Below are 19,291 nucleotides of genomic sequence, written 5' to 3'. Positions count from 1 at the left end.
TAGCAATGAAAGTGTTAGTCTACACCTTCATGTTTGCTTATAATCTTAGGGGCGTGGCCAAGTTACTATTGATGTTTACCGTACTGCTCTACTATTGGTCGAAACGACACATCAATCAAGCATGGCGGACAAAAGCGAAAGGAGAATTTTGACAAGCCTTGGGATAATCCTTTATTTGGATGTTGGGGTATTTTTTTAACTAATGGATAGGGCCGTGATGATATTATTAAATGACAATAAAAGCAGCGGTATCGCTGTTTCTCGGCATTGGTTGAAAAGTCGGCTCGTTACCTTCGACACGCTATACTTGTCTTTACACGGACGAAGGTGTCGATTCTCATACCTACCATAACGGGTATACACAGACCTCAATTAGTACCCGACACACAACACGCACAGATACTCTATACTATCGGACAGCAATTTGTGTTCTTATTTCTTGGTCAGAATTCAAAACTTTTTTCAACTGGAGTCAATATATTCTGGATTTCTTCATTTCTTAGTTTGTCGTTGTGAGGACTATTACCATCATGCATCATCTGCCGTATTATTACACATCTGAACAGATCAAGTCTTACCAGAACAGTATGTTGGCCGCCGCTGCCTCAGGGAACCAGTCCCTCTTCACCATTGAGAGTATTCTGGCCCCTCGACCCCTTCTGGCTCACAGACCATCACCTTATTTTCCGTATCCTAGCCTACCCCATTCAGCACAGGACATCTTTGGTAAGTACATGTCATCATTTCTTTTTCTTGATATTCAAAGGTTTTTAAATTTAAAATCTTTATTTTGCTCCCCTTTTTAATTTTTTACTTTTTATTATGTTTTTCTCAATTTCATACTTACGTTTTTAATTGGATACTTAAAATTAATAGATTTACTAAAAAATTCTAGTTTTAATTTTCTTTTGTCAAAATAATTCTAAAAGATACCCTTTTAATTATTCCAAGTATAATTCGCTAATAAACTGCGAGGCGTGTGATCCCACTAATAAATGTTTAAGGTTTAGGCAGGTTTTCAATAACTAATGATATAAATATTTGATGAAATTCAAATAAAACTTCTAAGTATGTTTTTATTTCATGCGTTTTGAGCATGATAAGAGTGTACATTAAAATCGCTAGTAGCTTGCCACATGTTTCTGAATTAAAAATAGAAAGGTTGTTATAGAAATATTGAAATTGCTTATTGAGGACAAATATGAAATATTTTTTTCATCCACAAGTTATAATTCATTAAAGAAAAATAATGAACTTTAAAAACTATCACCACACCTTTTGATTTTTTGAATTAGCGACAGTATATTTTTAAAAGATCAAATGTTTGAAATAAAGTTTTTATTTTTCAAAGATTAAGCTGAATAAGGCATGCATTTTGGTTTATAAAGAATGACTGGAATCAGCAGATAATTTATTTTAGAAGGTAATTGCATGCATGTCTATTGGAAGTTCATCTTGACGTTCTAATGGCATTTCCAGCGATTTTACGTATTGTTTTAGCCGAATACATATAAATTCGTTTTAGCAGTATTAAGTTTCTGCCTTAAGACGGTATGATCGGAGTTAGACGAATAACCAGGAATCATATAGCGAGAAATTAATGGGTTTTGCGAGCCAATATTTCCTCCAATTCCACATGTTTTTCCTATGGTTTCTTTAGCCTTTTCGTGTCGTTAAAGTCGAGCTTCCCGGCGTTCAGTTTTTCGTATTACCTTTAATTTGGGATTCCCTTGAAATGAGTGTGATCAGTGGTTCGCTGAGAGTTTAGACTCCGCCATATGAAATATTTCATGTAGTTTTTAAGATTGCGTTCTCTCTGTTAAAAAATCTTGTAATTATAAGGCGGTGTTTTTTCAGTTGTTCTTCCTTTCTTTTAACAAATTAATATACTGATGTCAAACGTGTGACAAAGGACTAAATTTCAGTGGGAGATTACAACGGTTCAGCGGTACATAGAGTGTGAGAGTGGTACCAGCATTGCCTCACACACCGGCTTTTGTTAACATGATAGCAATCTTGTAGCCTAAGTATCTAATTTACAAATTAGATTAACATGGGTGAACAATGGACAGATGACCTAAGGAAGGTGCTATTGTGTCTGAGTGAATCTTACGACGGGTAGACAGATGACTGGCTGAATTGACGTGACAGGTGAGCTACACAGGTAGACACACGACGTATTGTGATGTTTGTCCTCCTTATCACCGAGGTCTGAACATCCCTACTATCTCTCATATCTATACCGCCGTCCTCCTCCATAACACCCAGCTAATGTCAAATATTTTCTTTGGCGAATTCTTTGAAATTAGACATGGTATATGGCCTTTATACTCATGATAAAAGTGTGTTTATAAAATGATAATTAAGCAGTTCTAAAATTTTTGAAAACAAAACTCTTTCTTTCAGGTTCTTCTGGTTTATGTAAGGATATTTGTGGTATCTTAGATATTCTAATGCCTAAATGTCAATAGTATGAAAAATAGTTAGTTTTCAAACATTTTAATGAATACCCAAGAAAAGTTTTTGAATGTCTTTTAAGTTTGTGGTTATTTCAAATGATTTCTTTTATAAATTTTATTTAAATAAAGAATTGTAGGAAGAACAACACAACATGGACTTGAATTGTAAATACAGTTATAGAACTTAACAAAATAAAGATATTAATTTTGTATCAGTTGCGAAAACTTATTCTCACTGGTCCATATTTATTTAAGAAAATAATTACAAATCACATTGAAACAATGCATTTTAGGTTGAAATGACGAATTAAAAACAGTTACTAAAACCAGCACACAAAATCCCAAATCAGTATGATTTAAGAATGCTATATTCTAAGATTAGACAAAGATTTCTTCAAATTATTTAATATCATATTAAATCCGCCCATTACGTTCACCTTACCTTAACGAGATTATAAAAACTATGTAATCTACCTTGAAAAATGACTAATTAATTTTAGAAACAAAATGTGTAAGTACACACTCTTTAATCTTCCATTTAGTCATGATATTATCTAATTAATTAGTTCGAAATTAGTTAACGTTTCATGTCTATCAGTTAAGAATCACTAGTTGGTTCGAATGTACAGATAAAAAAAAAACTTTTTCGATTTTTTCCCCAGTTATTAAAATCAAACGTTCGTAGCAGCAGTCCGGTTATATCAATTTGACTTAGAATCGTATGTGAATTCAATAATTTTTTATTTGTCTAGCACAACTGCGACTTTGATTTTTTTTAAACACAAATACAAAACATAACAAATGTCGTTTGGTCAAGTTTTTCTTATAATGTGCAACATATTCTGCCAGATTAATTTTTGATAGAAAGACTAAAATCTTCAAGTGACCTAGTTAAGATTTCAAATAAGCACAATAAAACAAAAATAATTAAAGAAAAACTTTTGCATATATTTTATATCTTAAAATTGGAACAAAACAATATATCCGACTTTGCTCCATGAATTAATGACAAGTTTACTTGCCAATAATTACATAGTCAATTTCTGGTGATGGACTGGGTATAAACTATGTATAAGTAATGAATATATAAATAGATTTAAATAAATAAAAATCTAAAACAAAACAAAAATTGTGGGAAACTCTTCTCATGTGCTCTTTATTGTTCAATGCTGATGTCCAGTGTTATTACAAACACTCCTTATGTGACTGAAAATGTAATCCTGATAATGTATTTACCTATTAATCCATTATGTTTAAGGACCTGGTCAATTCTTCACCATATACAAATATTATATCACCTTAGTTTTCCATTAATATTGATCCGGCGGTGTCTTTCATCCCTCGGCGTCCTTCCTTATATTTTCCTAGAAATTACTCGTCCGTGTGTAATGGTAGTGAGATAATCCTAGTGGTGGTGAGATAATCCTGTCACGTCTTAATCCGGTAACCAGATTACGACGCCCTCTAGAGGATTAACATTAACTTATCCCTGGACATCACGCCCTCATATAATATCTGTCTTAATTTGACTATTTAAGAAACGTTTGTGAAAAGATGATATACATTATGGATTTTTTATCATAATAGATATACAGACCTTGTGATGATATTAATTAGGTAGCTAATCACTATTTAAATATTAGCAGGTATAGATCTAAAGATGGTTAAAGCCACTTTGGTGTATTTCGCAGCATAAACAATTTACACAGCGAAAGAAATTAAGAACTTCAGAAAGAAGTATTAGCATTATTGTGAATTACGATTATAAAAGAAAATCATCCATATTTCCTTTTAGCCATCCAGCCGTTTAATTTCCGAGCCACGCAATTGAAATTTATAAAGTTATATATTTACTTTAATAAACTGCTCTTAAACAAAAATAAATAATATTAGATGTATGTCACGTTTTGAATATGTTTTATTAACATCATTTTAACTGAATTATTAAAATAGATAAATTATAACAAACATGCTTAATTTACAATAATGCTTATAAAAATAGATTTGAATAGTTTTTATGAATTGGAAAATTTCTTATATAGGGTTTCTCTTCATATTTTTCACATGGAAACATCAATGGAATTATCACAATGCTAATATCTTACAAAAGAGATTAAAATGTATTTTCAACACGCATAAGCTGAAAATAGCTCAAGAATTAACTTCCATTTAACTTAGATTCTCATTCATATAGTTTCCAATGATGTTTTGTTCGTTTTGACGTAACAGTCATGAAGCTTCTAGCCGAGGAAAGGTTTGTTTTTACAGCTAAAAATACGTAAACGGTATCGCATTAGGTTAATCCGGGAATCAGTCAACGCTTACCGAGTAATCCATTAGATTATACTCCGATTAGATAATAATTAGGAAAACAACTACAGTGAATTCTGGAATGTTTACTCAGCCTTGGTACGATTAATCCGCGAACAAAACCTAAACCACTTTAAATTGAATAACTTAAAAGTATCAGACATAATAAATAAAGGAAATATTTCCGTGACTTTTTAAGTATAAAGTATATATCAGCACAACTCAAATCGTCTGGAAATATTCGGTTCTTACCAATCAGAATGACCACGTTGTGTGTACCTAGTGCACTTAACCGTTAAAAATAAATGAATCGCAGTAAGAGAATACTAAGAAGGTGCTATAATTGGTAAGGCCTACAGGTACATCGACGCAACATAGACTTGTTTTTATAAAGGTTGTTCTGTCTCCAGCGATGGTGATTTTTTTTTTCTTCAAATAGGTTACATTATTTAGCAATGTTATAATTTTTATGTTAACTCAAATCGATAAGAATGTCTAAAATATTTTATATTTGGCGAAATTTGATCTTGTGCTGACATCAATGAGGGCATATCTCGATCTGGAAGGGAATGGAGGAACGGTTTGCTTGTGTCTGAAACATGACCTCCATTTTATAGTATCCGTTCATCTCGACATGACGACATACAAGACAACACTGTGTAGAACAGTTAACGAGGTCTCCTGTTTCAACGCGATAGAGTTTCCACCTAGCTTACAACAATGGCGGGACACAAGCATATTATGTCGCGATTTGTAAACGTGAGTTTATCAGGAAAGCACAGTTACCGCAACAATGGCAAACACACCATCGGAAGATCATTTTACAAACATTTAACGGAACAAATATGTGTGGAAAAGAATGTATTGCAAGTTTTACGATGAAATAATGGCTGAAAAAACTGTTATTGTAAATTTTATTGTAAACGTATTTCATTTTATCATAATTATCAGGTTTCTCTAATACGGAGAAGATCAAAGCTCGATTTTAGGTGTACGCATTACTACAAAATAAAAATATTACGTGGGATTATTTTGATTTGTATGTTCATATTTGAGGTGTAGACCAATATGATTTGCACCACTGGAGCATGCAAGTACTCCTGCTATTGACTTTATGTAAAACTATATATATATATAATTTACTTGTCTCTACCATATCCTCAGTTAAAAGGAGTTCCATTACTGTTATAACTACAATATAATTAACAACCAAACGATATGAAACGAAAAAGAACTAAGCAGTAAATAAAGGATTAAGGATTGTTTAATACAACATAGAGTTGCTTCCCCTTCCATAGAAAAACGCACCCTCAGGCAATTTAGTTGGTGTTAACGTTTTCTAAAAGTTCCTCAGATATTATACATATGTAAGTATTTTACACCAATTCAACTGCCTCATATGCACAGTAGCTATGTATGTAGATATATGTTGTCTACTTACCTCTAGACATCAAAGACCGACAGTTCTCGTACAAATGAATACAAAATGGAAATAAACCATTAAAATGTCTGGTACAAATTACTTGCACAGAGTAAAGTATATAACCACGTTTAAACTCATGAAAAAGTAATCAGATCCGTCATAGATAATAAAGAAATTTTCACAAAATCGTTCAGCGTCGATGATAAACATCAAATATGTATGTCAGCAACTTTTAACTTATACGGATATAGAAAGTGAACCAGCACCTGGAGAGTGGTATAGCTTAGTGAAAATAAGCAAATGTCAACGAAATAACAAGGGCCAAAGTTAACTTGATGAACACGAGTACACTTTTCTCTTATACCCAATCCAGTATAGGAGGGTAGGGATGGGGGTAGTGTCGATCTTATAGAGAGAAAGAGGTGGGGCTGTGTGTATCGACCTCCGTTATCGAGTCTAAGAATAGTTCTGATCTAGATGTGTGTGAGTTGATATTCCAGTGAGATAACACTAGGAAGCATTATACTGCAATAGTTATCTATAACATTGGTCACAGTCGCGGTACGTAGCCATACCTCGCTATTTCACTCAGGGTCATAAACCATTATAACAGGCTTTAATTCATAATTAACGTTAACACAAGGAGATACAGTTTATTAAACGTGTTAATTACCGTGAAAACTGACATTAATAAAAGCATGAAGGTAGCAGGCACGCATGAGCGCTACAGACTTAGCTCGAGCTAAGTAATACCTAACAGAATATGTATACAGGTGTATATTGGTATAGTTTTTGTCTGTTAGAATTTTTTAATGTTGCTAAGACGATTTCATGTAAAAATCGGTGAAGTGTTACGGAAGGTGTGGAGCCGCAGATGTTTGACGACAGACTCCAGCTGCTCCTAAACAGATAGGATCTACTGTGTGTAAAGGGAAGACTTTCTATTAAAATGCCTAAAACGGATATTATTTTAGAACAGTGAGAGCATAGTTTAAAATATATCACTTCATGGCATTGTCGCATATCTATTTAACCCGAAATATAAAAATGTCGAATATATGTATACGATAATATCCAATAAAGCTACGTTTTACCAAAGAATTTCCAAAACAGTGTACTATATACACGTCAACTGTATGACTGAAATCGACAAATCACTTGACATGATGTAAGTTTATGATCAATGACATTTTTAAAAGCAAAATGACGAATGCGTTTATTACGAGCAAAGAAAAATTAATTCAAAGCCCGATAACTCACCATAGTTGTTGACACTTCCTTTTTCATTCAAGACACTACTTCTTCTGATCGTTTAAATTCCGGGTTTGCATAAAACATATTACATGACGGTTACGTCACGACTGTTGGGCAGTTGCACCCTGTATAACACCATACGGCTGATGCAGTATGCTATTAAAGGATGTTATAAAATAAGCTTTGTTACAAATACCTGTACAATATCTTTGGTGTCTGAAACGGGTATTTTTTTAATCTGAATTATAATCACGATATTTAACTTTTATTGAGTGTTTGTTTTATATGTGTTCGCAGCTGCTACATACAATCCCTTCCCTGGTCTGATGAACCCAGCTGATCTCGCACGTGCTGGCCAAAAGCGGAAACGACGTCACAGGACAATTTTTACCGAGGAACAATTAGAAGACCTGGAAGCTACCTTTAATAAAACGCACTACCCCGATGTTTTACTGAGGGAAGAACTCGCAATGAAAATCGACTTAAAGGAGGAAAGAGTTGAGGTAAATATTTCTTTAATAAAACATAGCACTTCTTCCGGTTCTGCGCTCTTCCGAAATATCACTAACCACCTGGTAACTGAACCCCCAGAATTTCATTTGCATATATTATTTAATATATGATTATATCTAACACTTTCACTGACTTTTTATTGCCGTGCTGAAATGTCAGTATGTTGTCGTGATTCACATGAATTAACGGGTTCCTTTGATAGTGACTAATCGGCCCCTGATACATACGGGATCTGGAAATGGTACCCGCCTCACGAAATCCGCTCCCTGTCCGGGACATTCAAAATGCCTCGGACATCCTCGAAATACTGATAACTTTGTTCGTTATCATTCAAGCAGGACGGATTTATTCAAAGTCAATGTTCCAAGTCGTGCTTTGGTTAAATCCATCTTGCCCTATCAGCTAGCTAGACACTTTTCAATTTAACCAAAATCACCATAATGACAACAATATATAAATCCAAAATGGCGCATACAGTAGCCACATCACAGGCCAAATGCAGAGAGATCAAAAGAACGAGGCTACCACTACAGCATCAGATAAGGGGAGTAAATCAGGAGGTGAATAGCTGGCTGCGATATCCAGTGTTATCGTCATGTTATTTCTGTCATCGAGTTATCAGCAATTTAGGGCCCTATTGAGGGGCTATAATCTATGCATTATCTTCAAAAGGACTTTCCCGTTTTATTACAGAGAAATTAGAATTATCAAGGTCTTGCTAGCGTTAATATATTTTCTGATTTACTGGTTTTCTGAAGCCTTCCCCCTACAACAACATTTATGGGACATGTCACCGACGTTTGAAATCCTAAACCAGCCTTTGTCGTTAGCTCTATTTACTGCTGGCAAATCATAATTTTTGCGCTATGAATAATATCGAAATTGCGATAAACATTTCAAACGTGTGCCAAGGCGCAGTGCGACGGAACAGTGGCTTGTTTATATATAATAACTAGGTCTGATGTCATCTCTGCTGGCTTGGCTTAGTCTCAGATCCTCACCAACACTCCACGACCATAGCGGTTTTACAATCGCCTACATCAAAAAGCCAATTGAAAGCATATAAAGATTTACAAATAAACACTAAAGGCTTACGGTTTTTATTGCAGGAAATCCAGATTTTCCTCAAGTAAAGAATAGTTAGCCATAAAATTGACTTCTAACGGTTTATCTTGTTGTGTTGGTAATAGTTCTAATAGCTATCGCAATCAGTCTTAGAATTAGGACTTCACTAGCTGACAGTAAAATGGGTAATATCGAACATCACGAGATAATGTCTTCTAGATGGCATGGCGTCGATATCATAAAATACATTGGAGTAGGAATCGATGGAAGGCGTGGTGGGGCTGGTGTCGGCGTGATGTGATTAAGAAGGCTGTCTGACGTTTCACGGTACTGACGGCAAGTGTCCGATACCGGCTTAATGGGACGACACCCATTGATGTTAACATGGAAATTGAAGAATCTGGAGCTACACTCGGGACGTTTAAGACAATGGAATAGTTAGCTTTGTGAAAATATTGTTAATGAAATTATCATGTGTAGAATATCTTATAGGAACTCTTATATAAACAACTGAAAAACAGCATATGTTCGCTACGAATATTTCCCAATTCAGATTTTGTTGACATCATAGATTTTTTATCTTGTAACCGTATGACAAGCGGCGATGTAAACACCATTCGGACAAACTGTAAACTTTAATATCGTCAATAAGCGGCATGATAAGAATCAGGAAACGCACGTACATACAAACATTTGCGCTAGTCGCGTGCTACCGCTGACGATCACTGGTGCATTTACACGCTCAAATATGATTTGGGACGGTGGAGCTATATGAAAAAATCTGCATATCATAGAAGATTTAGATTATGGAGTCAGAACAAGCCACAAATATCTATAAAATGTTTTGAATTAATTGAGATCATACACGCCAACCTTGGTACTATTATAGCAAAATGGCGGCCAATCCTTTAGGGCATAAAAGCTTGCACGCCATTCCGAAAATAATCTTTTTTTCTGCCCAGACAGTGTGCAATGATCGGAGACATAAAGCTCGGTGATTACACGATAGCCTATCGCAAAGACTTGTAATATCGTGTTAGGCCTTCTATTAACTCATTTAAGACGGGTATTTATCAGATGGGACTGTTTATCCGTTAAATAATAACAACATACAGTCATATCCAAGACACATGCACGCCTGTCTCGTCCTATTACATCCAATGTACCGTTGAGTAGAATATCAGTGTCCAAATAGAAATCCCAGCAAAATAAAAATTTCATATTATTGTCTTCTTAAGATAAGCTGAATATACTGTGGAATTTTCTTGTCTAAAATATAATTTGCAGATACGTATGATGTATTTGGTTTTCAAAATGCGTTTATTTCTGTATTTCCAGGTTTGGTTCAAGAACAGACGTGCAAAATGGAGGAAGGTAAAGCGAGAAGAGGAAGCTGCAAGGAGACTGTCTGAGGCTGCGCAAAAGGGAGAATTGGATCCCAAATCAGACAAGAGTGAAAACGAGGCTGGAGCATCCTGTGGTTCACAAAATAATAAAAGTACTGACTCCGATAGTGACTGTTTCTCTCACCGTAGTGCAGATTCTCCAAAAATAGACATTGAAAATGAAATCATCGAGTCAGATGATGAAGACACAAGCACATCCGGTGCTCGCCTTTCATCAAGTCCGATACCATCTTCTAGTCATTCGCCGACGTCTTGAGATGTTGATACTATTACAAACTCTCATTTAACTCATTTTAAAGATAGTAGTGCTTTGAGTGTACTACGTTACATTATTGGTAACCAAGGATATTAAGCGCCTCCGTGAGCTCGAACAATTTGAGCTTCAATGTTTTGCCTGAATCCTGATGGTGCAGTTTATCTGTGATAAAAACGTTCGTGTAACCAAGACGTGTTATCTGGTCAATGACCCAAAGTCAAGCATTAAAAGGACAAATAAGATAGCATCCTCATAAAGGTGTTGTCTTTTGTCAATTTTGAGCATTAGCACATCATAACTTTTTATTGGTGAATCCAAGTGAGGCTGTGCATTGAATGAATGAATGGGTGAATGAATGAACGGATGGACATGTGTGAAGTTTGTGTCCAAACATAAAACGTAAAACCACATCGGTTTGTTAGCACAAATTTGATTGGTTAGTTGTTGACAATGAATCTCAGAGTCATCACTGACGTTAATTAATACTCAATTGTGTTTGATTGGAGAATGGATGTGTATGTGTGACCAATATGACGAAAGGCTCATGTCTTTAGAAATAAGCGTTCGAGCTTTGTATTTAATGTTTCCTTTTAATTATCGAAAGACTCTACTAAATGAATTATGATAATCCTGCAAGTCATTCCCTTTTCTTACAGTTTACTTTTTATATCTTTATGAAATACTATTTCTAGAGGATTGTAATATATGTGGTGGTCGCTATACACTGTTGGCTATCAGGAGAATTCGTGAATTAGTGCACGTCTATGTGTTGTGTATATTGCGTGTGTATATAAAGTTATTTATGTAATTATGTATGTCAGATGATAGTAATAATAAAGTGGTCTAATAAAATATGAAAATTTAAAAAACTTAAATTTTGGTGTTACGTTATGATGTCAAACATATCGACTAAGTATATTAAATGCTTTACTGTATCAAACGTATGATCAGACATCAGTTACATAACATTTCATGCAATATGATATTGTTGAAGAAGTCTTTGGAGCTTGAATTGAATATAACGTAGCATGTGAGATGGCAACATATCTATAATTCATCATAAATGTGCTGATGATTTCCATTATACATAACATTAAAAAAAACTTTTATTTAAATTGCTGCCTAAATTCTTAAATATAATGAAGTATCGCAATTGCATTGAATTCATATCTGTTGTAATTTGATTGATCTACATCATATTAAAATTTCTAGTTTTAGTGCCCTCTCGTATCATTATTTCGCATGTGAGCATCAGAGATAAGTCCTACAAGAACGAAAGATTTGTTCGTTGCAGTTTTATTTATGATTAAAGTGATTAATGTCTTTGTGTATTAGGGCAGTTGATGTCTTTAAACTACTGCGAGCATTTGGAATGGGAACAAGTATTTGGGAATAAAATCATCATTGCTATATTGACCACCTCCCTGATAAACTAATCCGTTCATTTGTTGATATAAGCAAACGATTTCGAATAAAGAACTGTGATTTTTTTTTAATTATACAAAATTAATACTAATACCCTGCAAGTACACTTGCTCCACAGGCCCTCCTTTTGAACAATACACGTGAAGTGAACGTCTTTAAGATATATCAAAAAAATCTTAATGATCTGCTTTTCTCTTCACTGTGTTTGTCAAAATGACACCAAATATGCTTTGGGATGAAGTGTTCAATGTGATATAATGTTCGTGATAAAATGTAGTTTGGCAACTTTTTTGCAATATCAACTCCCTACCATAACGTTAAGAAATTGTCTTAAATTTTAATACTTTAATCCCTATAAAAATAGATAATAATGCATAGCATAGAGATTAATATCAGGGTCTTTGGTATATTAAAATCATAATATGACAAATAATATTTAACAGTTGAACATTTATCCTTCAAACTAATGAAAGATAACTTGATTACTATTTACGTACCAATTAAATCATGAACAAAATACATGTGAAAATAGAAGTACACCAACTTAAATGACATGTTTCGTAAATGCTCAGACTTTAAAGATCCAGCTGGAAGCAGAAGTGAGGAGGGAGGTACTAACAACGAAACAACAAGCTGGATACGTGATCATACATTGACATAGAGTAGTTTTGAGTTAGTTTTGAAATTATAATAAAGGCATTAAATTCTTACACAGCTTTTAAATGTGGGAATCTATAACTCACCTCGTTAAACATGTACTAGTGTCATAGGCTTATTGATATTTTTGTATGGTAGTTAATCAATAAAAAAGGAATATGTTTTAAAAGTATGGATATTTAATCCTGAAATATCCTCGCGGGCTGTCGGAAAATCTAATAATAATAATAATAAATTACTGCATATTCCATTATATTTTCAGCTAGAAATATTCCTAGAATACATTATTTAATTTTGGTGTTCCACATGGATGCTTTTTAAAACTGGCAATGGTTAAGAAATATGATATTAGATTCAGATTTCTATTGTTCATTTGGAGCCTTTTGCAATACTTTTTAAAATAATGTGTCAATATTTCACGAGAAATAATTCGCGCATCTCGAAAAAAGATACGAAAAAATATCTTTTTATGTTAATTTAGTCATATATTTATGAAAGATGCCTTATAGCGCATTATTACTAATACTTCATACATAAGTTTGAAGCCAGTGAAATAAAACTAATATTTTAGATATTTCTAACTTCGTTTATCGTATTGATTTATTACATGTTGATGAAGAGGATCGTTACCGACGTTATCTTATCTTTTTGATTGATGACATACACGTAATCTAGATGAGCAATCAGATTATCTTATTTGTAATTTCGAGAGGAAATGAAAATAACAATTTTATTATCTTAATGCACTAATATTCATATGTCAATATGCAATATTCTTCCATTTTATTTCAGCTATTTTGTTTCTAGTTATTTCGCCTTTCGCTAGGTTCCTCATTTTATTAGTTTTCATTTGGACTAATACATATGATATGAGACAAACAAAAAAACTAAAAATGGAGACAGCTTTAGTGGATTAATATATAATGGATGAACGGTGTAACATATTTAATTTCCGGCTCAGCAACAAAGTTATTAATAAGTAGTCTATTCAAATTGAAACAATGGTCACATTTATAATGTCATGGATTTCACTTCACCATTCTGCAACCAATTTCACCAAAACACCAATGAAATAACATTAATAAAATGTTTAATTTGTAAAGTTCACTGGGGTTCATTAATGGCTAATTACATTAGTGTTAATATCAGCGATAAGTATCTCGTGTCGCATGAGATGCTATCTAACGTTAGGCAATGCAGTCATATTAAACATAGTTCTATGTGTCACGGGCTTCCACTGTTAATATCATTATATAACAATGTCTTTGTTTAGGGGAGTGTAAAGGTCACGGAATAATGTTACAAATAATTTCATTCCACGACGATGGAGTCTGCTCGCTCCTGTTGTACAAATATGCACATTTCTAATCTTAATTTATTGTACCATCCTTAAAGAATCATCCTGGTTATTTAATACGGTGAAATTTTAAAATACGCGGCTTTGAACAAATTAATAATAAAAACTGTTGTTTCTTTATTTAGATGAACGTATAGGTTTATAGTATACAATGACATGGCATACACAATGATTGATAACACTGAACATCAGCTCTTGTTCCGTCATATGAGAACTCCTCTTTAATACTTTTATACCCAGACTCAAAGTGTTTTAATGATAAAAGTCGACCAAAATGTGTCTGAAATGCAAAACAATAATGTCTTAAACATAATCATGACACGAAAATTTTATACAAACAGATCTTTTAAGCATTTATGTCACTATTTTTTCAAATTATTTTTGTGAGAATCAGCAAAGCGGATTCACACAATTTGCAAACAAAATTTATTTTATACCCCGATGAAGTTTGAAAATAGTAACATCAATGCTTAAAACTGATTTTTGAGACTACTTGATAATATAAAACGCGTTTAAACGTACGAAAATTAATGGATTTTTTTATTTCTATATCAATACGCAACGTCGACGTTTCTATTGTGACATCATGATAGCGTCGGGTTTTATGCGCCATTCTCGGATTTTTTTCTTTATAGTATATGAAGAAAAAGAAGTTGCCAATTTAGTATGAAAACAAACAAAAACATAAATTATATTATTTTGAATATTAAACGCCATGCATTTTTTCTGAGTAGTGTTAATTCTAATTCTGGAAGAATTAGCCACATGTTTATATATTAATGGCAGCACTAACATTTGTATATATACTACATGTATATTACGAAAATAAAAAAACACATTTAGGACCACCATAATGCACCGATAATATTGAGAGTTTTTTACAAACAAACAAAAAACACGCCCGCAAACATTCAAGTATTTTCCCAATTGTTAAACATTTGTCAGAAAGAGACCTTTATAAATTCACGAATATGATCAAAAAAACATGGCCACAATAGAAGCAGTTGTGTTCCTTTAATGTTAATCTTTATTGCGCTAATTCAACACACAACAGAAATTTGGCAATATTTTTTTTAAGTTTTACATGTCGAATGGAATTCGTTTTACTGAATGAAGTTTCATCGGTTTTTTTTTTATTCAAAGTATTTTCATTCATGCATTTCCAGTTTTTATTGGTATCTAACAGACTATCAAATATATTAATAGAATACTCATCGAAGTACAGTCGGCTAATTCTACTATGATTCATTCATCAGAAAACTTTAATGACCTTTAGAAAATTAATTATCCGTTTAAGCTCTCCTTCCCTCTCAGGATTATAACCGATATTTAGATTTAAGTATCGATATTAAAAGTCATTCAACCATTACTGAGAATATCCTATACCATATTGAGGCATAAAGAGAAAAAAAACTGTTGTGAACAAACGAGATACACATGTTCCTCTGCTCATACATTTTAGAAGATGACATTGATTGTTGTGGAATGTTCATTGTTTACTTATGTCGATATTTTTTTTTTTATTTATGGGGGTCTGCTTCTTAAATATTACTGTGTCTTATTTCAAACTAGTTCTGTAATCTTTACAATAAGCACATATCGTATTCATAATGAAATACGTTTTGTATGTTTTGAGAGTTTGTTCTCGAGCTTATTCTAGTTTATAAATCAAACCTTCCGTCATTTTGCTTTATAATAAATCTATAATCTATAATAAATACATCCAAGGGGTCCAATTCATTATTATAATCATAATATGTTATACTAAAAAAATATTGGAAAATTGCACTTTCTTACATAATTTCCTCTTAAAATGATCTAATAATGTTATTCTATCAATGCAAGTACAAGAACAATAAGTGTGTCTGACTATGTATCCATTGTGTTGCTTGCCGTAATGATAGTAATGCAGAGTCTTCAATAGTTAGAAAGTCTACATTAATTACACAACACAAAGTGATTCAAGCTTATTGATGTTAGGCCTTGGTAAATACAATATATTATCACAACCAAGCAATGAGATCGATGGAAATAAATACCAGCATTACAAATTCAAAGTCAATGACGATTTAACAAAAATAGATACCATGAATAAAAATTTAAAGATTTCCTGAACAACCAAAGCCACAAGTCTTGAAAAAACCCATAACGCATAAAGTCATGGGATTAAATATTTTGACGATTAAAACTATTATGTAGTTTTATTTTGATTATTTTAATAAAGAAAAAGTCTCCAAATTTCTGTTATCTTTACCTCTAAAATATACATTATGTATTAATAACATTGATAACGATATACATGTGCAAACAGTAGGATACAAGCCTTGACAAATACCCGCATAAAGTCACGGATTTAATATTTCGATGATTAAAAATGGTATGCATTTTTTTCTTTTCTTTTGTTTTAATAAGAAAATGTCTCCAGACTTCTGTCATTGTTACCTCTAAAATATACATTATGTATCCATGACATTGGAAACAATATACAAACAGCATCTTCAAATAAAAATGAAAGTGAAAAAAAAAATTCCCCAGAATCATGATGTGTTCATTTTCGTAACAATTATTGACCTTTACTATGTTTACACTATCAACCAAATGCCGTAGAAGTGCATAAATTTGTCTCGGTTTTGATTTATCCTTTCTGGTTAATGCTTTCGAAGGCCACCAACGAATGTTTCCTTTGATCTTTAACCTTGTTCCAATTATATGGAATTAGCGTAACCATTTTGTGTACACTTAGGCATTCTTCTGTTAAATTTGTTTATTTGCAATTTTTTCTCATTTCAACTTTATTTTATGCATAATACATTTGTAGAAAGAGTAATATCTTTACGTCATAATCATGTCTAATTCATTCATTATTGTCCTATTTTTTCGATTGACTGATCTTAATTGTTTCGTGGATCATAGATTGATATGTTTCATTTGTTGCCCATTTTTGGTGAACGTTCCATTCATTTATTCATTCATTTTAAAACGAGCAAAATCCTGCATGCTCTAATTCCATATCAAAAAATTGAATTACAAAACGACTTGATGAATAAAATTTACTTTTTAATGATATAAGATCAATGATATGAAGCTCGTTTTGAAGGCCTTAATAAATAATGATCAATTAAAAACCACCTACTACGATAAATTGGTTATTTGTTCAGAAAACCAAATCAAACCATTAATGTAAAACGACGTATAACGATTCGTTTTGAATATGTTATCTATCTTTAATTATATATTTTGATATGTCAGTCATTTAAAGTTATACATTTTCTATCTACATATCTCCGTATGTCATATCAAATTATTTTGTCCTTAATTTGACTATTATAAAATAATTACCTTACACTGTCTTACAAAATATACTAATAAAAATATCTTTCTTAGATGTTGTAAACCAATAAACTTTAGCATATCAAATAACAATTTTTTATAATACCAATACATATTTGGGAAAAAAATGAAAAACAAATGAAGAAATGATCAACTAAAGCTATAACTTCAAAACACAACGATATGTAGTATATTCTTTTGCATTTTTATTCATACAAAAGCACCATTAAGTTTCAAATTCAGTCGCATCTGGCTAGCAATACCTTTAAGCCTTTAACATCACTGACGAGTCCTAAAGAGACAAAATAGTTGCATGGTGGGATTTCCCAAAAGGTGCCTAATAATTTCTGACTGTCTGTTTTACAGTTCTTATTTGGAAACCAGAGAAAGCACTAAAAATATGTTGCAAACAGAGGACATCCTTTATTCGATGTAACCCTTAATTCATTTGTGACAATTTTTAATTGACATTTTACACACCTTTATCTATCATTGTCTGCAATTTACAATAAATTCGAATTCTATTCTTCATCGAGCGCATACAGTCGCTATAAGAATTTATTTAGATGCTTTTATTTAAAGTGATAGACATGATAAGTATGAAATCATTATTAATATCTCAACATTAAAACCACTGTTCCTGATGACTGGAACTACTTGAATTCAATGAATTTGCATGAACATATTTCTCAGTAGTGTCAAAACCAATGTGTAATAACCGTATGAATTGTTAAATTAATAAGAATATGAATAAGTACATGACAAAATTAGTAGAGAAGTGGACTATGGACGAGGAAATGTTTGGTGTGCAGATTCAGAAAGAAGCTGCAAGAAGCTCAAAGTAGAGAAACAAAAATATTGTACAGAACAATAATCCGGTTAAAGAGTGAAGCACTGCATAATCCAGCTAAAAAGCGATTGTTTCTATTATGGGCATCTATTTATCTGCGCATATTACAAAAGAGCAAAGAAAGAATTTCTTCATTTTAATTGCTACATGTGCGCGTGTAGATTTACCTTATTTCGCTCTCATCTCACTGTTGTACATTTTGTTATGTTAATAAGACGCTATCATTACTAGAAAGCTAATTGAATATTTGTTATATCTGATGCTTGATTTCATTCTTAGTTATTCATATGTGACACGCCGCAGCCTTACATAACAAAAAACTCATTTAGTGTTATCGATATTTAACAAAATTTGAATTAAATAACAAATGATAGCACGGGAAATCATTTGAATGGCATTCACTACTACACACTACACAATAAAGCAAAGTGTGCGGCTATCACTACAACATGCTTTATTTCAATTAGTTAACTAGGCAAGTTTGAATTCATCCGGATGATATCACAACAATTAAATTCAATAAAGAAACATTTTACTTCAAATAAAACGATTTTAAGAGTAATGGAAATTCAATATTGTTCTATTCATATATGGAGGCTTTTGGCATTTCAAACTGAAATGAAATTGGTATCCGGAGGCATACATCCATAAAGGTTTATCAAATGCACTATCATGAGAGCTCTTCGTTTGACTAAATTCAATTTCCTATTATTTATTAAACCTATAAACTCGTTAGAAAGCGAATTTTCGGATTTGATCGCTACGAGATATGAACCCCATGCATATATTCACAGCAAATTCCTCAGTGCAGAATTATCTTTATTTTTGTATTAATGGTATCATAAACACATTCTTGTAGTGCTTTGTATGTATGTAAATTATTCTTGATTTAATCTCAAAAGAATATAACAGAATTGTTTTCACAACTCGTAAAACTGCCATAAGGCTTTGTTCATCACGAAAAATTCATGAAAATACATCCATTT

The 19,291-nt window shown here is 32.6% G+C and overlaps 1 protein-coding gene across 1 annotated transcript; it reads left to right on the top strand.

Annotated features, from left to right (window-relative positions):
• Positions 1-236: 236 nt before the first annotated feature.
• On the top strand, positions 237-11,561 carry LOC138318944 (homeobox protein goosecoid-like). Its single transcript, XM_069261771.1, has 3 exons — positions 237-726; positions 7,744-7,949; positions 10,363-11,561. The coding sequence occupies exons 1-3, from the start codon at positions 531-533 to the stop codon at positions 10,684-10,686; spliced, it is 726 nt and encodes a 241-aa protein (XP_069117872.1). The 5' UTR covers positions 237-530; the 3' UTR covers positions 10,687-11,561.
• Positions 11,562-19,291: the final 7,730 nt, after the last annotated feature.

The sequence above is a fragment of the Argopecten irradians genome, chromosome 3 (genome assembly GCF_041381155.1).
Source record: "Argopecten irradians isolate NY chromosome 3, Ai_NY, whole genome shotgun sequence".
Lineage (NCBI taxonomy): Eukaryota > Metazoa > Mollusca > Bivalvia > Pectinida > Pectinidae > Argopecten > Argopecten irradians.
Note: the sequence above shows the minus strand (reverse complement) of the source record. Positions and strands in the feature narration are given on the sequence as shown.